General features: G+C 49.5%; 5 protein-coding genes across 5 annotated transcripts; 3 read left to right on the forward strand and 2 right to left on the reverse strand.

Annotated features, from left to right (window-relative positions):
- Nucleotides 1-1240: 1240 nt before the first annotated feature.
- FPRO_00915 (uncharacterized protein) lies at nt 1241-1579 on the reverse strand (the record flags this gene model as incomplete). Its single annotated transcript, XM_031221137.1, has 1 exon — nt 1241-1579. One exon carries the CDS (start codon nt 1577-1579, stop codon nt 1241-1243), a length of 339 nt encoding a protein of 112 aa, XP_031075557.1.
- Nucleotides 1580-3359: 1780 nt separating this feature from the next.
- On the forward strand, nt 3360-9464 carry FPRO_00914 (uncharacterized protein; the record flags this gene model as incomplete). The annotated part of the gene is made up of 3 exons (XM_031221148.1): nt 3360-8138; nt 8192-9289; nt 9348-9464. The coding sequence occupies 3 exons, from the start codon at nt 3360-3362 to the stop codon at nt 9462-9464; spliced, it is 5994 nt and encodes a 1997-aa protein (XP_031075558.1).
- A 1167-nt stretch (nt 9465-10631) lies between these two features.
- Nucleotides 10632-13038, forward strand: FPRO_00913 (uncharacterized protein; the record flags this gene model as incomplete). Its single annotated transcript, XM_031221159.1, has 7 exons — nt 10632-11212; nt 11288-11313; nt 11366-11485; nt 11564-11677; nt 11731-11802; nt 11854-12538; nt 12591-13038. The coding sequence occupies 7 exons, from the start codon at nt 10632-10634 to the stop codon at nt 13036-13038; spliced, it is 2046 nt and encodes a 681-aa protein (XP_031075559.1).
- Nucleotides 13039-13463: 425 nt separating this feature from the next.
- On the reverse strand, nt 13464-13970 carry FPRO_00912 (uncharacterized protein; the record flags this gene model as incomplete). Its single annotated transcript, XM_031221170.1, has 1 exon — nt 13464-13970. One exon carries the CDS (start codon nt 13968-13970, stop codon nt 13464-13466), a length of 507 nt encoding a protein of 168 aa, XP_031075560.1.
- Nucleotides 13971-22394: 8424 nt separating this feature from the next.
- FPRO_00911 (uncharacterized protein) lies at nt 22395-23919 on the forward strand (the record flags this gene model as incomplete). Its single annotated transcript, XM_031221181.1, has 5 exons — nt 22395-22807; nt 22863-22927; nt 22980-23424; nt 23482-23544; nt 23598-23919. The coding sequence occupies 5 exons, from the start codon at nt 22395-22397 to the stop codon at nt 23917-23919; spliced, it is 1308 nt and encodes a 435-aa protein (XP_031075561.1).
- Nucleotides 23920-25430: the final 1511 nt, after the last annotated feature.

Below are 25430 nucleotides of genomic sequence, written 5' to 3' on the forward strand. Positions count from 1 at the left end.
ATCCTTAACAGACGTGGGAGCGGGAGCTTGTCCCCAGAGGGATTAGCGCAGATTTAGTGTGAGGCCGGTTCCAGGGGTAAGCAACCAGCCGCTTAACTGGGCGTTATCATAGAATTGGCCACTGATCATTAACAGGAATTCAGGTAATAAACTTTGTTCGATGCAATCAGGAAAAGCCTATATTCTACTACTTATCAGAGCCTCGTGGTTATGCTTGCTTTTCATCTCGGCTAGGAAGTGTGGTTTGCATCAGAGACGGCGAGGGTTGGGCAACATGAAAGCAATTTGCTGCTGAGCGAAGAAGGGCAAGAAACGCGAGCCATACACGTCCGCGAAAGCGACCACAGCATAGAATTGCATATACTTGCTGCGGGAGATAGAGTTTTCGGTGTGGTAGATGGGGTGTCCCTTTGGGGGAAGCTGGGATTCCAGATGAAATTGGCATGGTCGCTAAGAAGCGTTGTAAGCGGTCCTGCATACCATCACACACAGTATCACAACGCAGGAACGGCGAGCACGGAGCAAATCTGTGCGACTGTGCAATTTTCTTTGTGAGACCCTGAAAACGAGAGCCTAAGTACCTAGGCTGAAAAGTGGTCAGCTCGGATAATTGATGGATATGGAGCCCCGGATCTGCCACTAGGATGAACAATGGGAATCAAACAGACGAAAAAGGGGACGATTTGGTGAATGTCGTCTAGATTACAACTTCGAAAATAGAAAGTGGCTTCAAACATTGCGGACTTCTGGTGATGAATAATGAAATGCTTTCCTTTCTCAGCCTCCACTGATAAAGAACCGGCAGAACCCACAAGAGTCGGATCAAAGTGTGTTGCACCTATGTCTCCCGATCAGTCGAAGACCTTAGAACACAAGCTCGGGAGTCAAGCAGACCGGAAGAAGATTTGTTGTTACACATTATCGTTACTCATCAGTACCTTCAAAGTTCTTAGGACAAGCTTCCTTATTAAACATAAGATATATCAAAACCACAGCCGCGCCACTTTGGACTTAATGTCCCAAAAGCACGAGTAAGCCAAGGGCAGAAAGTTGCAGGCACAAACAACCACACCACAACAATGGGATTTGGTAATGAAACCAAAATCAGATGTGAGCGGTTTGACTATCGTGTGATTCTCATGGCCAACGGTGCGTAGGACCGCGTATTCTTAGTATGTTTATTCTTCAAAAGGCAGTTCCCAGGACAAAACGACCCCAATAGCCACCTAAGACTACCTACCTAAGTATCTAAAGTTCCACCTGTGGGTGGTAAATCTAGGTACCTGGCTCCAGGTACAACTGATATGCAGGACGGAATGAGAGAGTAATTAAGGCGAGAAAGGGGATGCATAACGTCAGAGGATGAAAGACTGGCTGGGAATTGAGTAGCCCTGGTGAATGGACAGTCGCCATTTGTTCCTCCAAACGCAGTAATAATCGATTCAACGCGGGGTTCCCTGCCCGATTTGACATAGATGAATAGCAATAAGTGCAATAGGTGAATGAGACATATGCCCAATGTGCTACAGTGGGAAAGTTGAACTTGCCATGTTTCTAGTCTCGACGCTTCGAAGGTCATTGCAACTCATGGAAAAATGAATGGGCTGGTGAGCCTGGATTCATTGATAAACTGACTTGGGTGACATTGTCCAACCGGGTGGAATTGAGGCTGCTGAATCGGCTGCCACACGAAACGGTTCGTGGGTTACGAGATCAGTCACAATGCCATGGATTGGATCGCAATAAACCCCTGACACTTCAGGGGGGAGACAGGGAGGGCCTTTCGCTTTTTTGAGATATTTATACTTACAGAAACTTTAAAATGCTTTACTAGTTATTCTCATGTTTTAAGACCAATGTTGCAACTATCTATGTATTAGAAGCAGATGGCTAGATGCTCCAGTTTGGGACATGGGTAAGGATATCGCAGGACTCGGGAATTGATGCAGGGGAGAAACACTGGATCTTAGGGGCGTCATAAGTCAACCAAGCACCACAGTAGACCTTCGAGTCTTAGCTTGGTCTGAGAAACGCAACTCGGCTGCGATACTTAGGTATGCTCGACTCTGTAGTCGCTAGGACATGGTGTTCGCTTTCATATGTCGGATGCGACCATGAGGTTCTTCAAGTGTCCTGTGTTCCTTTATTGGTCCCTCGCCCTGCTATCCAACAAAGTTTTCTTAGGCTGGCCACAACAAGCGGCCCTCGGTCGACAGTCCATTGTTCAAAGCTACCTGTTCAGCGGCTGTACATAAGATACGGGAATGCCAAATGCGTGGTCATGAAATGTGGAGGTGTTGTCGACGCTACTTGATGAGTGCCGTTGTGCGCGGTTTATGAAGTATTCTCTTGATGTGATTGATCAGGGATGGACTTACATCCAACCAAAAGCGTCGCCGTTGTTTCCATGCTCTGCAGGCACCTCCCTAGGTACTTCCACTGAGGAGGAACCGCCCCATCTGCGGGCAATCCCCAATCCAATGGAAATCCCATTTGAACGCTGTTGACTAAGGTATTGATACTGTAACTGTGCTTTCACTTGATATCATACCCGACGACAAGGGTAATAGTAAGTTTTCTGTTCAAAATCGCTTATCCTTCATAAGATCGCGTCTTCCATACCACTCCTTCTACGTAAATTATCTTGGTGTTGGTTTGTCTCTGTGTCTCTCTTCTACCGAACTGTCGCCCATCTGAGGAAGTGATCCCGCTTATTAGGCCCCTATTGCTCCCTTTTCTCAAGGATCATCCACCCTCGAGCCTCATTCGACCCGCTTACTCTGTGCTGTTTGTGCCCTCAGCTCTCTGGCCTGGCTACCTGGATACAGGTGATTGCCTTATGCACGCACATGCAACTCCATCCACAGCACTCTTCAGACTAACCTGTATCAATAAAGCGCTTGACTGGCAGCATCCCCGTCCACCGTCGAAGCCCCTAGCAGAAAGTTGGCCTGCATACGACGAGTTGGAACGGCTGATTCCAGCACCAGCATCCACTAAGAGTGTCCACTTCGATTTTCGACCCTCCCATCCCGAACGTCGTTCGACTTCCAGGGACTGGTCTAGCTTGGTGCCCCCATCTTGTTATTCCTGCTCACTTGTCCACGGTTGGATCCTGCAGTTGTGAGCTTGTGAGGGCCATTGATTTTCTTATACCCCCTGGTCGCTACACTCTTCAGGCCCATTTGCAGTTGACTCCAGGACCTACAGTACAATAATTATCCTCACACCTATCAAGTGCGCCTCACGCCAACGCCCGCACAACGCTTAAACGCCAACGCATCGATGCTCTCTGCATGGGTCTATAGTCCCCCAACCAGTCGCTCCGCTCGACGAGCCTGACCGATGCTCAGGCCACCATGGATAACGACATGGATAAGGCCCTTCACGCGGGCCTCCAAGCGGACGTACAGGATGTAGACTCGGGCTTTCGAAACCCCAATCTCGAGCCTCACCACGACCTTCATCACCTCTCCCAACATAATAAAAATCAGCGCCCTTACGATCACGATAACGACCACAATCGTCGCATCGACCACACCACTGACCTCAGACAAGACTATCTCAACGATCAGCTATCTCACGACCGCCGTCATTACCTCCCCGATTCTTCGCCTTCCGCCGCTCCTGCATCTCATTTCGACCAACGTAGCGCCTCTTCCCGTCCTCCTGTGCCTCACGCCGACGAGTACGATTCGATTTCTACAGGAGCCCACCATGCCTTCGCCCCCGTAAACCCCGACGACTTCTACAAAAGCTATCGGGGAACGTACCACAATAATCAAGAGTCCCTCTCTATCGGTGCCTCGGCATTGCGTCCATCATTGCGCTCCAACGGTGATGGCTTAATGCCAAAACTTCATATTACATCGCAAACAGAGATCAATATGCGTTCCACGTCAAATCCTGTCGACAACAGGCCTGCTCTTCCTGGCTACAAACCCACTGGAACTCACCCCAGTGTGAGGGATCTGAAAAGGCGCTTCGACCAGAATGGTGCTGCACCTTCATCAATTCCCCGTGCCCCGGCGCATACGGGAGCTGCAGCTAAGATTAGGCAAGATGTTGGTGTCAGTCCACAACCGCGAAATGGTGCAACGTCTTACTCGACATTACGTGATGGTTCAAACTCGTTCAGCAAGCAAACAATGTCCTCATCAGCCCGCTCCCAGAGGTCAAGATATGTTGCCGAGGACCAGGTCTCGAATAATTCTCAGTCTTTTGCCAGTCGTATAGGGAAACCGCGAAGTACTGCTAGCGGAAACTCAAATGCCTCCAAACCCACGTCCAACTTGGCGCCAGAGTCTCCACCACAACAACCGACTTCTTCTTCTATCTCCCCCACACCTTCGCGTTCTCAAGGCTTGCTTTTCGGCGAGATTCTTCCCGAGCAACACAATTTTCCCACCGCTGGCTATGGAATTGAGGGCGTTCGCCCAAGAAGGACATCTGAATCCAGCTTACACCATCCATTTAGCCATCAAAGAAGCCTATCTGATCCACCAGATGTCGCCGAGCCTTCGTCCCCAAGTATCTGGTATCGTAGCCTCAACGGCCACGATAACAACGGGCAACCTACCCAGGCCCCTCAAAAAGGCCACACACGGTCACATAGCGACATCCCAAGATCCCCTTCAGTACCTCCGGTCTCTCGTAAAACCCCTTCTCGAAAATCACCGACGACCAATACCTCGAGTGCTGGATCTACATCCAAACTGCCACGCTCTGTGAGAAAAGTGAATAGCCCCAGTGATTCAACACCTTCGACGCGTTCGAACTCACCAGCTCTCAAACGACCGCAAGTGAATGGCCGAACATCAAGGGCAGGAAATCCGACGACAAGGGCAAAGACTCCAACTCAAAGCGGCGTTGCTCGAAAGGCGGCACCTCGAACTCTGGTCACACCAACGAACAACAATCGCCTTCAGGCAAATATCATAGCGCCTCCCCCGAAGCTGTCCCCTCCTCTCAGAAGTTCTCGGCCTCGTCAACCCGTTTCCGTGGCTACAACGGCAAGCTCTCGGATGAGGGCAGTGGAAAGGGCTAGGTCACCAAATCCTACATCCATTCCGCAGTCCAGGATAGCTGAACCATCATCGCGCCGGCGGAAGATCTCTGTAGGACCGATTGATTTTGAACAGCGACGAGAACATATCCGACTAGCTTATACGAAGTCCATTCGAGAAAGCCAAGCGCTCGAGGCACGACAAAAGGCAGTAGACCGAAGGCGGAGGGAAATGGAGGCTGCTGCCAGGGCCAAGGCTACTGCCACTACTTCTTCAAACTCGAATTCACCATCTGTTACGCCAGAGCCTAATGCTACAGAGTCTACAGAGTCACCGATCCCCGCCGATATTCCACCAGTTCCGCCCCTTCCAGATGACCATTTAGTATCGTCAGAGTTCAGGATTGGTAGTGGGCGAAGTTTGAGCCCGGAGGTTTCAAGTGCCACAGAAGTGCAAAATGCCTTGAACGTGGTTGACCTCTCAGATACTATTGCATTCCCAGGTAGCCATGAGGTGTCTTACGATCAACCTGATGGAGAGCCACGCCGAGATCAACCTTCACCGTTTCTGGATGACCCAACGATGAGTCCGGTTGACATCGCAATGGCACTACCACCAGCGTCATTGATGCTCACTGCGACCTCCCAGGCAACTTTTACCGACGAGTCATCGGCTCAAGACTTTGATTCACCCACCCTGGGTGTTCCTGGCAGCTTTCCAGCCCTCAGCCCTCCTATTGGTGAACCAGAGCGACCACCAACTGCCGATTCGATAGCATCAGAAACAACAGAGTTCGATAACGAACCTCAAATTACCCCTCCAAGGTCCTCACAGACGCCGCTCGAAGTTCCCATCACGGTTGTCAAGCCGCCCAGTCCACAAGCACAGAAGTCTGCATCTCCTCCGAAGGCCGAGTATCATTACCCGTTCGAGGATGACCCTGACTCGCCAGTTCGACCAAAATCCGCATCCAATACCGTTGATGTAGCTGAACACGCATTGTCGAAGCATGATGAGGTTATTACGCCTTTCATCCCTGGAGCATTCGATATTCAGGCCAAAGCAGACGTGCCCCAACCAGGTGTTGAGTCCTACAAAACTACAATCACCGTTCTGCCACCCAATGACGAACCAAGAGCGGCTGAAAGCCTTGAAGAAACGGTCCCATTCCCACGAATTGAGCCCCAATATGAATCAGACTGCCATTCTGATTCGGAATACGATGAAGCAACGAGGCAGTATCGCCGCTTTCATGACGATGATGCTTTCACTGACAGTTGTACCGAGGACGCAGAAGAGGCCGGCAGAAACGACTGTAGATCAGAGGTCCCGTCCGACGACCAATTCTCGTCACATCGTGCCTCGACTTGTGAATCTCTGGATACCAACAACGAGCCTCATTATGCTTATGATGAACAGCAGCGGCCGGAGATTTCAACAAATCTTATGGTACCGACTTTGTCAACGACGAATAGAACAAGTCAGCAGTCAGCGTGGACTGACTTTTCGATCAATAGTGGCGACGTGTCTCCAGCGGGGCGCTCACCAGTGTTTCCCGATGATGACGAGAACGAAACTGGAGATCATGGCCATGTTACAATCTTTGAAACAACATCTATCCATCGAAATAGCCGACCTGTCGAGCGACCTTTGGAAATTCGCAACAGTCAACCGGAGATCCGACCCTCTACCGACTTGACCCAGTCGCCGTATCTAAGTCATCAACTCCCGGAGCTAGACACTGGAGATGGGTTTTCCATTCCTTATCTTTCCAACAGAGCCAGCAAGAGCTTCTCGTACTTCCCATCCCCTAATCACGAACCTCCCCCCATACCGGCTTCAACATCCGGCTCCGCTTGCAATTCGCAACGAGCATCAGGTGTTTATTATGAGCAGTCCCAAAGTGGAAGCACATTTGTCAATTCTGAAAGAGGGTCGCAAGATTACATTCCCATGATGACCACGCCTCAATCGATGGACACCACATCCCTGTCAACCCATAATCAGTATTTCGCGGATGCAACCACTTTGAACGGAGATGCAAACTCCGAAACATATGATAAACAGGGTCCAACAGGAAAGGAAAAGCACCGACTTGTTCAACGACGCAACGTTATAAAAGAGCTTGTTGACACTGAAGCTGTGTTCGTGCGCGACATGAATATTGTCGAAGAGATATACAAAGGGACAGCAGAGGCTTGCCCAAAGCTCGACGCCAACACTGTGAAGCTCATCTTCCGGAACACGGATGAGATCATTGCATTCCACACCTCCTTCTTTGCGCAGATCAAAGAGGCAGTTCTAGCTGTTTACACGATGCAGAGCCGGCGGTCTGCGCTTGCTAGGGAAGGCACATTGATATCGGAGCCCTCGCAGTTTAATCCTGCTGATATTGATGATACCAAAGATCGCTCCGTCCTGATCGGCCCTGTTTTCAAAGCCAATATGGAGAAGATGAAGCTCGCTCATGAGGGCTTCTTGAGGAACAGTGATGGGGCAGCCAAACGACTCATCCAGATACAACAGGATCCCACGGTGAAAGTCTGGCTCAATGAATGTAACGAAGTTGCGAAGGACCTGACTGCAGCATGGGACCTGGACTCACTCTTAATTAAACCAATGCAGCGCATCACCAAGTATCCAAATCTCATTATAACGCTGTTGCAGCACACCCCACAGGATCATCCCGATCGAGAAGGCCTAATTGAGGCTAAAGAGATCCTCGAGACGGCCATCATCGAGATCAACAAAACCAAAAAGAACTTCGAACTTGTCGGCCAGATCGTCGGCAGAAAGCGAAAGGAATCCGATGTTAAGGCAGGATTCGCGCGCGCATTCGGTAAAAGAGTCGACAAGCTCCAAGCGTCAGGTACCCGAACAAGTGAAGATTCCGAATATGCCAAATTGAACGAGAAATTTGGCGACGATTATCTGCGACTACAAGTTGTCCTCCGAGATGTCGAATTCTACACGAGGCAGGTATCTGCCTATGTCCACGAATTTTTGCAGTATCTGTCGTCCATTGAATTGGTGATGAGGCTACAGCCAGGAAACCATCCTGAGCTTGAAAGCAAGTGGGTCCAGTTTAATATCTCGATGCGAGATCTTGAAAAGGTTGCGCTTGAGGAACATGTACGTTGATTGCTTGAGTGACGCTTGTCGAAAAGAGTACTGACGGATACCAGTTATCGCAAGTCCGAAAACATGTCATTGAGCCGTTCGAACATGTTATCAAAGCCTATGGTAACCCGTCTTTGGCAATGAAAAAACGCCAAAAGCGCCGCGTGGACTACGAGCGATACGAACAGCTAAAGCGCGCGGGCAAAAGTATTGACTCCAAACTCAACGAACTTGTTGAGCAGTACGATGCTCTGAACGATACGCTGAAGAAAGAGCTCCCCAAGCTGTCTGCTTTAACTGAAAAGGTGGGCAACATCTGTCTGGGTAACTTTGTCAACATCCAAACGAGATGGTATGGGATATGGAAGGACAAGATGAAACTAGTTTTGGGCGACTGTCCTGATATGCCGGATCTTAAGGAGGTCGTGGCAACTTTCCAACGCGACTTCCCCTATCAACAGGAGCAGTTAGCCAGTATTGGTATCCTCAATCCCATGTATCGGGGTCGAATTTCTCAGTCAACCACACGGAGTACCGAAGAGTCATCATCCATGAGGATGCGATCACGTCCGTCTGAGAGTGATTCGCGGGGTCGAGGTCACTCAATCAGCGGTGAACAGGCCCCAAGCGTTCCTGCACCCGAATTCACAAAACGCCACAGCGGTTCGTATACTGCATCGCCTACAGGTGTCACTGCTGGGAACATCCCTAGTCCACATCAGTATTATTATCGTGACTATTATTCGGGTATCGGGAACCACCAGCAGGGCACTGCATCTCCTCTCTCTCCAGATCTTCCTGGTAGCACGCGATCATTCGCCGCCTCTACGAGACCCAGTACAGGCAGAAGTTTTGACTCTGGGGGACTTCCACGACAGAGCTCAGACTCAGCTACACAACAGCTCCGAGACTCCCATACGACCTACAGTTCACAGAATCAATCTCAAGAGGGCCGACGGTTTTCGGGGCTTTTCCACTCAGCTTTGCCACCAGCTGACGGACCTGAGGATAGTGCTCGATCGTCTCGGGCATCTTCAAGGGAGCGAGGACCCACAGACGACGGGTACAATGTGCTTTGGCTAGCGGCTTCCCTCTTTGAGTTCAATATTGCAACGACAAAACACGAAGCTGGTTATCCGTACTTGGTATATCAGGCCGGCGAAGTAAGTTGACTCACTTCACAAATGACCTCGGTTTTTTGGGTGCTAACTGCTAGTCTAGATCTTCGACGTCCTCGGTGAGAAAGGAGAGCTCTGGTTAGCAAAGAACCAGGATGATCCGGACGATCGCGTCGGGTGGATTTGGTCAAAGCATTTTGCCAGGCTCGCTGATTCATAACCACAGCCCCAAACTGCTATCTTATCAACTACGCAACACATCCAAGATTTATACTAGGATTCAAGGAAGGAGCTTGGGCGTTTATTACACGGACATTACGATTTGAAACTGCAGCGAGACTTACCCGGTCCTAAGACGCATCCATCTTGATCAGCATTTTTAGCATTTGTCTTCTATGAGTTCATCCTCGCCTTTTCTTCAACCTTCAGCTCCTATTTATGCTGAACTCACTGTTCGACAATGTGTCGTTTGGTTCAGTTTTCATTTGTTTGTTTGGGCTTGTATTTGGGTAAAAGCCTTCAGTGTCCTATACGCGAAAGCAGAAACATGGGATGAAAGAGAGGTGTGGTTGGGGCCTTGACTTTTAAAGCAGGGGAGCCAGGCGTTCAGAGCAAAATACCAACGTATGTAAGATTTCAGGTGTGAATAACGAGGGATGAACCCGAAAACAACTTGGGCGGGTAGTGCTTGCTTGGCCACGAAGTTCGGTTGCATCTTCCTACCAGGGGAGGAAATGTAAAAAATCGTATTGACCAAGATATGGAATAAGATCCCAGTGGCCCAAGCATGATGAAGCTTAAATTATTAAATTTGGTCACGTGTATCGTTATGTGCGGTCTTGTATTGTTATCTTGGTGACAAGATCTTTGTATGGTGTCTTTTGGCACTCTTATTGGGTTTGAGCATCATTATTTCGTTGTCTTGGTACCGACTAACACTTGATTAACATTTGATGTTCATCATACCTGTACTCATCTACCGTTTGGTAGATGATAACTCTGACATGTGACTTGGAACTAATACCCCCAGACTGGAACGTTAGAAAGATCCACTGCGGTAAACACACGGGTCCCGCCCTTGCAGGAGAAAGGGGGCGGGGGTGACATACTACCACCGCTCACAGCGCTAGAGCAATAGGTAAGGTACCTCTCTACCTAGTACTCTATAGTGTACCTTTCATGGTGCCAATCAATCCTGGCTGCTTGGTGACTACCAACCATCAGCTGCAAGTCTGGCATCTCTACTTTGCCCTTCCTACATTACTCGACAGCTTTGCCAAGTCTTTCGCTTCAATTTAACCCCTGGCAGAGCAAGAAGCTTCGCGAAAAGGTACTGTTAACTCTTTCAAGGTTCCCCCATTTCATGACCCCACACTACCTACACAATATGCCCGCGACAAGCTCGCCGGAAGAGCTGGCGGTCGATCGCGAGTACCCGCAGCGGCATCGTCATCAGGAACTTGGACCGTTGCAGCATAACCACAACGTGGCTGAATTCCAGTCTCGGCTTCATTGTCAACAGAATCAAGGCTCATGGTCAACTTTACAGCATCAAACTTCTCAACAGGATTTACGTCATTCGTATCCTCAGTCTAATACTCACCTCACTGTCCCGAGTGTACCTGCTGCAGGCTCGACATCCCGCTCGTCTTCAATTTCTCCTGTTCCAACACCGTCGATATCTCCCCCAGCTTCTGCCGTATCTATCGACGTTCTGTATTCACCCCGAGATTATTCGCCGCCAGTGCCAACTCCCTCTTCGACCGGTACCGAGGTTTACGGCGTCCATCCGCAGCGAGACTCATACGATCGCAATAGCTCGGGTAGACACAGCCAGGATAACATTAGCCTTGAACCTCAAGGGCGCAATCGGGCCAACATGGCCAGCTGGTCAGGACAGCCTGCAATCAGAGGCAACTCTGAGGCTGTGCGCATGGTTTTATTGAGTTTCGTTACTATTGGCATAACGTACGTTTACTTATCCTGCGAGCTGCAGCAACAGCGATCCAATTTGAGCTGGCTTCCTAACATTGGTTCATCTAGTTTCACATGGGGTATCGAAATGACATGTAAGTCTACAGTTTCATCATCTCCTGGCATACCTTGCTGAAAAGTGTTTAGACTGCACGCCCTATCTGCTTAATCTTGGTTTAACCAAAAGCAACACATCTCTAGTATGGATTGCTGGGCCGTTGTCCGGTCTTATAGTTCAGCCTGTTGTCGGCGTCATTGCGGACGAGAGTAAGTCTAAATGGGGACGTCGGCGACCGTTGATGGTCGTTGGCTCCATTATTGTTGCTATAAGCCTCCTGGTATTAGGCTTTACTCGTGAGATTGTCGGTTTCGTGGTGACCGATGATGAGGCTGCCAAGCGACCTACGATAGTATTGGCTGTATTGGCCATCTATGTTGTTGATTTCGCTATTAATGCCGGTATGGTGCCATGAACGTCTCTTTAGCTCCGCCAAAACTAACGACTTTTTCAGTTATGTCATGCTCCAAGAGTCTCATTGTTGATACGTTACCAATCGACAAACAGCAGACGGGGGCGGCTTGGTGTAAGTTTACACATGTTGCTTTAATGAGAGTCGAATTAATTTTCTTTGTAGCAAGCCGTATGTCTGCAATTGGTCATATGATTGCGTATGGTGCCGGGGCTGTAGATTTATTGAAGCTTTTTGGAACCACGCTCGGCGATACTCAGTTCAAACAGCTCACAGTCATCTCGACCATTGCTCTTCTGAGTTCAACGTCACTCACTTGCTGGGCCGTTACAGAGCGGGTGCTGGTAGCCTCCAAACCAGCCCAACATGAGGGTCGCTTCAAAGTCTTTCGCCAAATCTGGGCGACACTTCTAAACCTACCTCCTCGAATTCAAGCCATCTGCTGGGCACAGTTCTGGGCTTGGATTGGTTGGTTCCCTTTTCTTTTCTATAGTACCACATGGGTTGGTGAAACATACTTTCGTTACGACGTGCCTGCCGATGCGAGGAAATCCAAGGATACTCTCGGTGCCATTGGGCGCATAGGAAGCAATGCGCTTGTTATTTACTCCGTAATCACATTTGCAGGTGCCTGGATTTTGCCCATGTTTGTCCAGTCTCCTGAGGACAACTCCTTTACCCACCGGCCTCCTCAGGCAATCGCAGGCTTCTTGACACGGTTCAACAAGGTAAAGCCTGATCTATTGACGGCTTGGATGTTTGGGCACATAATGTTTGCTGCGTCCATGTCCTTGGCGCCATTTGCAACCAGCTTCCGATTTGCGACTGTTCTGGTGTGTCTATGCGGCATGTAAGTCTGGCAGCAGCTCTCCGCCCTCCGTATGATGCTAATACGTATTTAGACCTTGGACTCTCGCCATGTGGGCTCCGAGTGCTTTCCTCGGCGTCGAGGTCAATAAGCTCGGAGGTGGCGCCGGATCAGATGGTGCATATCGTCGCATTTCGGACGAGCCCGACATTGAGCTCTCCGAGATCAGCCACGATGATGCAGCTTTGCAGCTTGACCACGGTTCAGAGGTTGGCATGCCATCTACGGCTTCTACAGGCGAGTTATCGGGTATATACTTCGGCATCCTAAACATCTATACGACATTGCCACAGTTTGTTGGTACGTTCATATCTACCATCGTGTTCGCGGTCCTCGAGCCTGGAAAGAGTCCCGAGCTCGCGGGTGATGAAAAGAAGCAGCCGGATCCGGATGGTCCAAACGCCATTGCGGTGTGCCTATTCATCGGAGCCATGAGCAGTTTGGTTGCAGCATATGTGACCCGGAAGCTAAAAGTCATGTAAGATGGACAACTCTGCGGGGTTATCGTGTATTACTTGTGTTCTTGCTAATTATGCTGCAATTCTTTGTTCATGACTCATCTGACTTTGGGGTTGGATATTGTTTTGGTGTATTGGCGCATAGGTCATTATCGGCATAGGCTTGAGACTCATATAGTGAGTCGTAGCTGTATTTGAGTGTGGTATGAGTGTAGAGCATGTCAACGATCATGATATGCGTGACTAGAGTTCATCACCATAGTTCGGCTCTAATTGATATCTAAGATAGAAAGATGTGACTACGCTAACCACATACACGCCAGAAATCACAGATGTCGCAAGGGGTATCCTCCTCCAGTGTCGTCTCTTTCTATGAAATCACTAACGCATCCGTACCATCCCACCTCATGGTCTGAATTGGTGTCCCCTGAACCGCGTATACAGTGATTCTATTTGTCCTTCTCATTCTCAGCTTCGGATACCTTCTCCCACTCGTCCTCCGTACTAACACTTGATTGTGTACCCGTAGCCCCAGAACGTTGCTTCACTTCGCCCTTTGACTGAAGAGGCTGGACTCCACCAGCAGCAGCTACAGCAACGTCAGAAGTTGTCGCGGCGACGGGAGACGGCTTGCTCGGGACAGTCGTCTCGACTTCCGTCTCGCTGTCTTCACCATCGTTACCCGACACCTCTTTCTGTTGTTGCTTCTCTTTCTCCTCCTTTTCACGCTGCTCTCGCTGGGCGATGGCAAGCTCGGCGGCAAACCAGTTGACGCTCCACCACAAACCACCACAGAGGATGGAAAGAATGACGCAATGGATATTGTACGTAGCGAGCAGGAGACAGAATAGGACGATTTGGAGAGCGGCAAAGGAGGCATTCGCGGCCTTGAGGATGGTGGGCGTCGGGCCTGGGGTGAAAATGTCCTCCCAAAGCTTGACGATGAAGGATGACATGGTTGATGCTCTATCGCGGGGTCACTATTGGCGGGGGTTTTGTTGTTCAGAGCAGTGGGCTATGGGAGGGAGGATCTTGGTATCTTGATCGCGTTGATGCTGCGACTCTGTACCGTATGTAACGAGGGAAAACAAAGATCTTTCTGGTGTAATTCTTAGTTCGTAGTTGCAGGTTTTCTTCTTCTCAAGGATAGAGGCGGTCGCTGCCTGGCGACCACTCTATTTCGCTAATGGCGCAACTTTGTACCAACCAGCTTCGTACGGGTGTTCTTTGTGGCCCAGTTAAGCGAATCTATCCGTGAATAGAAGAGAATAGCCCGTCTTGAAGCAGTACTTTGAATGTTCGTTGAATATCAGGCTGGTGTGTCTTACTAGAGAGTGTACCTGCAATGACGACAGGTGGTTGGTTCCTAGACCGTGAATGACCCAGATCGCGTGCCGGGTTTCTATTGGATTACATAAGGGCATCGCCTTTGAGGCTGTTTTCAGCATGACCCCGTGATGAGAATAACAATACAAGTATGTCTGTGTTGCTTTTTCTTGTTTTAGTTGTAGGATGAGTCGTTGGCCTTTTCCCTTGAATGCTCTTCTAGTCGATAGATCATAGGGTGTAAACCCGTATCCCTCGTAATTTGTTTATTCGTGTCATCAAACTCGTAAACCATTAACTATTCACCAGTTGACGCCAAGCTTCGCTACCGGATACAACAAAATACACAATTTCATCATCACGATAAGGCGAGAACGTGTCAGTCTATAGGAATACCACAGAAATTTATTCCTTTCTACTATGCTTCTTGACATACATACCTGATCGATGCGAGGTTCCAGCAACTGGAGTAAAGTAGACTACCCTATACCACGCCGGTTTAGAGCCATAATTGCCAACTCTGATGGTTATATTAGCACCCAGCCTTTAACAAGCTTGAAATGTAAGGATAATCAATCGAAACCGGCTACAGTGGGATATGATATAGTCGTTTCGACCTCTATGTTTTGCCAATATATCAACGGCAGGAACATGCCGACTCACATAACAGAACTAAACGTAGTTTCACAGACACATCCCCTTCTTAAGAATAACCTATGTGAACGAACGGCGATGTTTATATGTCAAAATAAGAGCTATGCAACAATTTGCCGCACTGAAAAGCCGCATTGCCCGACGTTGCCGCTCGAAGTGAGAGATCACCAACGCCAAGGCAAATAGATAGAGCCAATCATAACACAGCCTGACCGAAGCGCATATGACCGATTCTAGCAAGAAACTTTAATGTAAGCGGAAAGAAAATAAGACCGATTACTCCACTTGATTGATGTGAGCTTGGACAACATTCTCCATCCTATCTTCCTTCTAACACTGATCCCATGCACAGCCTCAAAAGGCAAAGACCCCCCCCGGGGCGCCATGAGGCATGAGGACAGGCAACACAGGACAGTCCACAGCCACCCCCGTGATATAACTGTGCCCCTGGCTAGTAGTCTCATCAACATCCAGGATTCCACTGGACGAGTTGACACATGTCCAGGGTCTTCAGCTGCATCCTCGGGTCAGTATTCACCCTATTCCGGATACTACATAGCTTCCATCTATCATCTCCAACTTCACCCAACTCATGCATTGTCGGTCACAAAAGAGAGACCGTTGGGAATCAAGACCCTGTATTTGCGCCTCTTGCAAAGAAGGTTGCGGCCGCTAGAAGAAATCTTACCCGAAGGATTCGGTATGTTGTTCTTTTCGGCCCACCCCTTGGTTCGTACGGCAGTGATGGGCTCAGGTACCGACCGCATCCCCAACAACTAGCGAACAGATGAACCTGTGTAGACTCCCTCCTCTTCCTCATCCCGCCATTAGTATGATGCCTGCATGCCACAGTTTATCATATGACCATTGACGCCGTCCATGCATATCACCTCACAAGACTCGGGGGAAGAGAGAAACATGGCGTAGAGTAACTCTTGATATTCCTAGGCGAAGCCCTGTGGAGGAATCCTACAAGGAAAGGCATATATTTCTGGTACAAGTTGTCTTTGGTCCTTCGAACTCCGAACGTAGGCTAGCTTGGGCATTCTTCACATGTTCAGTCTGACTTACAAGTTTTCAGATCCACCCCCTGTCTTGCTTGATCAGACTTCAACCAGTTTCTATGACTATGACCTGACCACAGGGTTCAATGAGATATGGCCACCATCAAACATGTTTGCTCTTGTAAGCAACATAGTTGTTCGATAACGTTCAGGATTCTCAACAGCAGAAGCTCTGATGTGCATACGGAACTGTACAACAACTAGTCAATAACTTGCTCAACAAGCTCCGTCATCCCAATAAATTGAAGGACCAGTTAAGAGGGTTGTTCTCACCTGGGCCGAAGGCGGTAAGTTAACGCTACACGGATATCTGGGCCGTGAAAAGGAGGCTAGTTGTCCAGGGTACATGAGGCACTGAACGCTCCCGCGGGTATTGACTGATAGTGGAACACGCATACTATACGCCTATACAGAGAGATTTGAACAGGACCATAATATAGCTGGAGACTACCCTGTTGCAGTCAAGCGAGTCCTGAAGAAAGTCAAGAAATACACATGTTGTGTTGCTCTCGGGGGTTGCAACTTCGTAGCTTCGACTACCTTGAGGATCTCACAGACGTTGGTCTGCAAGGCATAGTATCTTGACGTTAGAAGATCTGTTCAACGCTGAACTTCCTATAGATCAAATCACATGGAAGTGCAGGAAAAGTTTCATACACAAGATGTTTCACTAAACAACACTGCCTCATGTCTCAGACCATGAGATGTAGACGGATCCCGTCGTTCTCTTGAGCACCATCTTTTCATGTCATAATGGGCCTGCAACATAACATTCAAGGATTAAAAGATTGCACAACTCGGGACCGAAGAATGCGGCAAAGCCCAGTGGCTACGATCACAAAACATGAAATCTTTATTTCTGCATCACGCTCAGTGACGGTGATTATGCTAGTAGTCGGTGTTCGCGTTATAAAGAGCATTCGACGATAGCCTCTAGCTAGAGAACGCTCCTTACTCAGAAGGTTTCTCTTTTAAACAAATACGCTGGGTTTGATCTTCCCAGCAGAGGCAGAAATGTAGCGAGCAGCTGCTGAAGTTTGTATCTTCATGTACACTATAACATGGATACTGTACCGGTTATGGAACCAGGCCAGGATCCCTTGTCGTCCAGTGATCGGGTAGAGGACGTCACGTTAACTAATAGAGCTTGTCGATCTTCAACACACGGCTTGAGACTTGAGCCTTCATTACCGAGACGACCGTGACAAGGCAAGTTCGCCAAGGCTTGATGCACAGAACCCACCGAGCTAGACCAGGCGAATATGCCTGTGTTGTTATGCCAATCCTAATGGTTCCGTTATTGCTGAGTATTAGAGGAGGGACTGCTGAAAATTGCTCGAGACGGTACCGAATACTGGATCAGGGTATGACGACGGCAGTGGCGGCGCTATGCCATAACCATTTTCTTGCAGGCTTTCTCGTAGCTTATTAGTTAGACGATGAGTGACCAGTTTTGCCAGTCTGCCTTGCCCACTGCTTAACTGGTGTCTGCTTGACCAGTACACCCCTCAGACATGTACAAGCCCTTAATACCGAAATGGCATCGATCGCCTCTCCAGGCAGCGACATAAACCAATCTGAGGATTGCAGTAGTCTAGGCCGATCGAAGCTGAGCCCCTCGAGCTGGAAGCATTGGTTTCATCCCTAGTAGGAGGCAATCTGGTTTGACCGGAGCTTTTCGCGGTGTGATCTTTAGTGCTCTAGAGGGAGGGATCATGGCCGTTTCGTTGATCCCTAGGGTCAATTCTGGGGATCTTCTTAGGACGACGGAACCGTGGCGTGTCTGAAACATGCGTGGCCCCCATGAATCGTGCGTGCTTTGATGTTTTATGGCTCTTTGAGTAGGCTTGGCTTTCTCAGCTTTCCTGCAAATGGACTTAGTGTGTGTTCAACTGAAGGGTGGGGATGCCGCGCGCGTAGATTAGATTGCCAGATAGCTTCGCCAAAGCTAAGACCCAGTTCTTGCCTTGAGAATACTGCTTCTCCATGCGCATGATCAAATGGCTCGATGTTCAGAACCAAAATGTCATTTCCCACATGGTTTGCTGCAATTACTTGCCGTAATAGATTCAGAGTAGTGCCGCATGCTTGCATATCAACGGGCTGAGCTCTCTTGAAATGGCTAGTGCTGTCCAGTTTTGGTAGTATGCAGTAAGCTCCTGGCATATCTGGTACCCATTTGTAGGCCAATCTGAGATTCCGAGCATTGGTTGAGACAATGAAGGTATATTTCAAGCGCTGTTCTAGTGAGTAAATAATATCATGTATTCAATGCTTCCGGATTGGATGTAGCTCAAGCACCTGGAAGATGTAGACGGTTCAAGAATAACAGCCTTCAAAAGTGATACTCGAGGAACCATCACGAAAGAACAAATGACAACTAATCAATCGAAAATTGTCAAATATTCAAATCGACTAATATCAGCCTTGAAGCGGCACTGCCAGAAATGACAGACACTGAAGTATGGTACCAACCCGACGTTAATCAGGTCTTTGACTGATCTTGTATCCTCAAACCGTCAGAATGCCGAGGGTGGTCCATATCAGAATCTCACGTACCTACCTAGCTTATCGAACAACACAGCGGCTCACAACGCTAAGTAGGTATGGGCTATACCAGTGAAGTAAGATTCCTTTGTCAGGGCTTAAGGCACCATTTGAGGATCTGGGTGTGGAGTTGTTCTCTGCTTTGTTTCACACATAGGGTGATAACAAGAGGCTGTGCTATGTTTCAAATGGACATAAGATCATGAAAATTTAAGTGTCTGTGATACTTGCGGGATGACCATTATAAGCTCAACAGGCCAGGGTTAGCTAGGCCTCAAGCTCTGAGCCCATTCATCGGTAATAAGGCTTGAGCCAGAGAGTTGTGGTTCAGCGTTTCTGTACATAGTTGTAGGGGCTTGGCCCGCAAGCCAAGCACTGGGTGATGAAGATTGCCAGCATAGACCTGGAAGTTTGTGTACTGGGATCGCGAAAACGTCTAGTGTTGTTTTTGGTTAAGCTATGACCCTGCCAATTCTTCCGATTGGCTTCCTAGGAGTCGGGGGCCAAACGCTAGGCTGCTGATCCACGTCAATGTCCTTTTGTCGCACTGCGCCATTTGGCTTAGACGATCCCCGCTCTCTTGGACATTGGCTCATTGCGCGCCTGTGGAATAGGAGAGTCATATCGATTGGCTCTATTAGACGCCGTCAGCGCTGCAGCCGTTTTGCCCTGGGGTCTTTACGAGCTGCTGCAAGCATGGCCAAGCCACCATAAAGTGGAGTTCAGTGTTGCAATCGGTCAAGGCTGTCATGATGCATCGGACCGATGCAAGCCAGAGTCCGAGTTTTTGGATCTGTCATTCTCGCCAAACACCTACTCGGGTTCATTGTCCTATAATTCGTCTGAGGCCTAACTGGCTGAAAGGGTTAATGAAAGGTCTCAGTGGTGGTGCAGGTGGACTGTGAGAATGATGACGCACAGCCGATTCTGACCAAGCGACGAAGCAACGCAAGGGGATGGGTATACAGTCTCCCGGTGATTACCTAAAACGGAAATAGACTCGATACGTAGCAGATTTCGCGCTTAGCGACCTATGAGAGCTTTGTGGTTGCTTTCGTGCATGGCTATTCCTGCTGCCTATCTGGAATGTGAGAAATGGAGGGTAAGGTACCAATGGGGGCGGATGAGTGAGCAATCGAACCTGGGGTCTGAGGATAAGGGAATGGAGCGATCACGGGGGCTGTGCGTGACAATGATAGTCAGTCACCCATGCCACGTTGTTGATCCAGGATGTTGTGTTGCATCTTCGAGGATAGATGATACCTTGTCAATAGGGAGACGGGGAGATGCTAAGTCAACAATGATAAATAAGGTAGAATGCACTGAAAATGTGAAAGAGAGTGCCCCCAGCGGTCTGACAGTCAGAAAAGTCCGTGAAGTGGGAAACTGCCGGGCTAGGCTAGTTGCCCTTACCACCCTAACTTGACCTGGTGTTATTAACGTTGAAAGCCAAGAGTCGGCCGCTCGTGGAAGCGAATCGACAGGGAACATAACTGCGAGGGAAATGGGTTGATAGCGACTTGCGCGGTAGCGGGGGAATAGAATGGATGGCCGCAAGCATTATTCATCCTTCTAGCGCAGTTAGTTGCGCCTGTCAATGGCGCCTACCTAACTCACCCCTACCTAATCAACTCCTCCCGCTTCGCTTGTTCAGACCAACCACGCGCCAAAAGCGGAAGGCGTCTACTAGTCACCATTCGCTCGCACCCGCTTCCTGGGTCTGGGAGAAACGGCTATGCTTTTGTAATCAACCTGTCTGCGGCAGTAGGGGAGCCATTCCGACTTATTCCACGGGCCGGCACTCAGTCAATTCAGCGGCATGTCAAGCGGGCGCCGCGCGCCTTTGAACGCCCCCGTAGATGGGAGTAGTACAGTAGCATTGGATGGGGATGCCCCCTAACACCCTCCCCCTCTGTCCATCCCTATACCCATTGTCCTGTCTTTTCTTATCCATGGATCGCCGTGGACCGCCCTTCCAACAACGAGCCCGCGACCTTGGCCCTGGATTCGATTGCTGTCGACCCGCTCACTTGTACAAGCCTATTGGACTGGCTGCCTGTTCCAGGGTGCTTGTCCTGGACGGCTAGAATTTACGCGACGAACCCCTCTTGGCAAAAATCAAATCGTTGAACCTTTGTCGAGATGCGTTAAGACCGTCCTATCTCCACGACCAGAGTGATGGGCCTAACTAGACTGTACCGTTTAGGTCGAGGATTGACGAGACTTCGTGGCCCCTAACGACGAGCTTGCCTCTCGCCTAGCATTTGCGCTTGCTCTTGGCGGCACGGAAAACACGCTACGTATCACGCTCATTTTGACTCGTGCTATTGGATTGACGCGCTTGGAACATTATGCCATTGGATTGGGCCTCAGAAGGGCACGAGTACTAAGTTGTGGTTTCTGCACAGCCAAGGAGACGGCTCCTTCTCGTTTGCATCGACCGCTCACTCGTTGAGCCCAGAGAGAAGCGAGCGCAAGGATTCGAATCCCACGGCTTTCTTTGCACTCTTCCCGTCTCTGTCGCCTCTGAGCATAGCTCCCATTCCAAGGAAACATTCGAAAGCCATCGATTCGCAGTTGTCAGCTAACTGCCGCCTGCAAAGCATAGCACCCAGTTTGCGCGTGTTCCATCGCGTGCCATATCAAGTATGCAAACCAACTTCACAAGTAAGGTCCAAGGTTCAGAATTGACGCGTTAGCGCCAGGCGTCAAATCTCGACACCAGCAGGGTTTCGGCCTTTAAACCGCGAGACGCATACGCAGCACAAGCGATCATTGGCAACCGTGAATCAGCCTAAAGCACAGCATATAACTGGCATATGGACCATGTTGCACCTCTCTATCCTTTCATCGCTAGACATAATTGGCTTGGTATTCCAAATACCCTCCAGCTGCGGCACCAGCCCAATCTCAGAACGTTTCGGCTGTCGTCTCATTGTGCCGGTCCATCTTGGGTACGATGGGTTGAGCGATGGGGTCTGTTACCATGACCCGCTTGATTTCGACGTGGGAGGAGAGCCCACCCATTTGATGGAGCCTTACAAGGTGGGTGCGCGCGCACTCATGACCCCATGTCAGCTCTAGCCGTCGCATGGGTACCTCGCTGGCCTGGTAAGGCAATCGACATGGGTGCTAAACACGCTGCCGGTCAACTTCAAATCGATGGGTGCTTGCCCTTTCCCCGCTACGCCACATACCAACACCATGACTTCTGGTCCCTTGGGCCATAGCTACCGGATCTCTTTCTCTGAACACGCCCCCCAGCCCTTCGTTACCCAAGCTATTTTCCCCATTTCACTTCCAATGGTGCCACTCCCGCAATCATTATTCACCCTTGTTACCGGCATGTTTTCTCATTGCTCAGCGTACGCTATGGGGCATTCTACACAGCACTGCAATTCAGACCCTTGTCGGGTACTGCCCTGTACTCATGGTTCCATGTCACTCAAGCCTTCTTCGAGGAAGGTTTCCTGTCAGTGTTCCTTTACTTCGTCATGCACGTCCAACGGGATTGTGTACTGCCCTCTTCATATAAGTCGGCATCCTGTCCCTGGCCGTGTTTGGGGCTCAGATGGTCCATAGATAGATCACCGCTTTATAACCAAGCTTTTCGAGTCTTCATCTCTAATCAGCTTCACAAGGCATTGTTATAAGCCTCGTTCCCTTACTTATTAATCGCACCTCGCAACAACAAGACCACTCTATCATCGGCTTCATAGCTCTTTGACTTCCCGTATGTCTCAATCCGAGTCTCTATACCTTCCCTTGTCCCCTCCATCCTCAGTCAAGATGGACTCGAACACGACAGATGGAACCTGTGACAACCCGAGCTCACCTCCCACCAGATCAACTGTTGGTAGTCAAGTCTCTGTTAGTGGGGAGTTCGTACTTGGCTCAAACATAAGTGCCTCGCCGCAAACTCATACGCTCGAAATATCCCCTCAGCCTCCAGTTCCCTCGCCAAACCATTACTCATCCACACCCTACTTGAACACTCCAACCCCCGAGTCTACTTACCTCTCCACACCTGCCTCTCAATCATATTCTCAGTTTCCAACCTTGGCTTCAGCAGGCATTGATTCAACCTGGAGTCAACCAAATCAAGCTCAGGAGGAACCAAGATCATTGATTTCCTTTCCCCAAGAGGACAGGCATCAATTGGTACCGAACTCTCGTCAGGCAGGACGATCGACCAGCATGAGGTATTATTTCCTTTCGTCTTGAACTCTACATAAAGTACTAATATTACTATCCAAGCACTGTTGCTATTCAATTTGATCCAGCCTTTACCATGGGACCTCGATCAGCCTTCACATGGCCAGGTACGTTGCAATGTCTCCTACTCGATTTCAGTCGGAATTGACATCCTTATAGGCCCTCTTGAGACAAGTAACTCTGGAAACAGTTTGCTAAGTCCTGGACTGCCTTCAATGGGACATGTTTCTGGAAGCAGCCTCACACCCCCACCACAGTCGAGATCCGTGACATCGAGCCCCCCACGATTGTCTCTTTCGGCAGACCAGCGAGAAGTCAAACGACAGTCAGATAGGGCACGTCGAGACTCGAGGCTGGTGAACAGAATGCGCCGCGCCAACAGTAACCCTTACGTCGATTCTTCGCCTTCGGCTTTGGGGCTTGCCACTACCACAGCAGCTATGAACATCTCAGCCTATACAACGGCACCTGCTCCCGTGACTCTCATGAGCGATACTCCGACTACAATGAGCAGTTCGACGTATCTTCAATCTTACAGCCCATCCCTCGAAGACCACCAAACGCAATCCGCACCCGTTTATACTACCTCATACCCACAAAGCTTGTAAGACCCCTGCATATATAAGGCGGCGCCCGGACCATGCTAATCTCTGACCATCAGACAGGCAAACTATAATATGCCCGTGGATTATGCAGCAGTTTATGCAGGATCCAGTCAGTATAGGTATTTTGCCAGCGTGCATATCTTTCGCGAGCAACGCTGACTGTTTGTAACAGTACTCGACCACCGCCTGTACCTGTTGGCCAGGACGTTGGTTTTATGTATCAGGTACCTACCGTCCTAGGCCCTGGAGGCGCAAACACGCAAGAAGCGGGACATGTCAGAGTCGTGCAAAGTCGGCCGAAGCCGCGATGCTGGGAACACGGGTGCAATGGACGACAATTCTCAACTTTTAGTAATTTGTTGCGACATCAGCGCGAAAAATCTGGCCAAGCCGCAAAGGCTTCCTGCCCCAACTGCGGAGCCGAATTTACGAGAACCACTGCACGAAACGGACACCTACTTCACGACAAGTGTAAGGGTCGACGTAACTCATGAGTCAAAAACGTTCAGATGAACGAATTGTATAAAATCAACAACACGAGTATGCGGGTCGGATGCGATTCTTGCTGTAACGTTCGTGGCTCAGCCTCGAACTGAACCGGATCTGGCGTTAGTGGCTTATGGTCTACCAACAATATCACCATTATTGGTACATTGCTTTTAAAGACGGCGTATTTTTGTCAGTTGCAAGGACTCGAAAAGATCGGGCCCTGCAGTCTGGATTGTTAAAGCTAAGGGGTCGGCTGGCGTTGTTTATATGTCACCAGCGATCAGATATGGTTCGCATCATGAAACAACTTGGGATGTCTGAAGAGGCAAGGACATACTGTTATTGGATTACCTCCGGAGCATATTGGGATTGGAGTCTACTTTTAGCCATTCTTTGTACTTTTTTTTTTTCACCAATACCCCCCGTATAAGAGGCTGGTTTGGATGGAGTCGTACTATCTTTCTACTTCCATACTATTCTCCTTCAATTGGAAGAAGCTCATAACAACGCTTTGCTTTTAAACACAGATTCACGATGGAGATGATTGAAGCCTGGCCACCATAGATATATAGCAACACGTTATACCAGAGCTTCAGGAAACGAACCGACAATCAGCAATATTTAGTGTGTGCCGTTTCAGGCATTTGACAGCTTAGCAAGTCACTGCCAAAAAGCGCGGTACGTAGGTACACCGGTACAGGCTAAGCTGGAATGGATGACAGAAGTGAGCAAATTGAGGAGTGTAGTATGCAAGAATCGAACGAGGCATCGGATTTGAAACAAGCCAACCGTACAGGGAGGACGGGATGCCCCAGACTACTGGGAAGGGGATGTGAGTCCGAAGCAAATGATCGTCGCGGCACTCAAGCCCACCCTTGGCTGAGTGACCAGGTTTAGGGAACACAGCCGCGCCGCAAATAGCATGGACCAGGCCAAGAACACAAGTTGGCTTTAACGGGTGTGCCTGGCTTATGAGGGATAATAATTAGTAGGATAAGTACTCCGTAAGTTCTAGATGGGTTTTAGTGCCATCTTACGCGGACGCATAGCTCCACGGTGTGAGAATGATTTGTGGTTCAAATGGAAACATTGGTAACGGCAGTAAACCGATCGTTGGGTTTGAAGGTCCAAACAAGATGATAAGCCAGCGAACCTTAACTTCGTACGCCGGCTGAGACATTAAACTGCTACCCGAATCCGTGCCCGTGTCCGAACCCGTCTCGGCCCCGAAAACAAAGGCACCCCGGAGAACAGACTTGGACGAAAAGGCCGAAGATTGACACCTTGGTCCGGGGGTATTGCTGGCGAATGGACGGTCGGATCGTGGTCGTCCCAACGGCCGGCCGGCGTAACCACCACGCCCAGCAAGGCGGCGCGAAGTGAAAGGAACTGGAATCCCCCTGTTCTGGGCTGCATTCATCACCTCCTTAGTCTTGCGTGGGGATGCTGTCAGGTTTGATACGCTCACACCTAAAGGATGTCATCTAAAATGCACCCCAATTCACCGACATGGCAT

The sequence above is a fragment of the Fusarium proliferatum genome (assembly GCF_900067095.1).
Source record: "Fusarium proliferatum ET1 genome assembly, contig: FPRO_scaffold001, whole genome shotgun sequence".
Taxonomy (NCBI): Eukaryota; Fungi; Ascomycota; class Sordariomycetes; order Hypocreales; family Nectriaceae; genus Fusarium; species Fusarium proliferatum.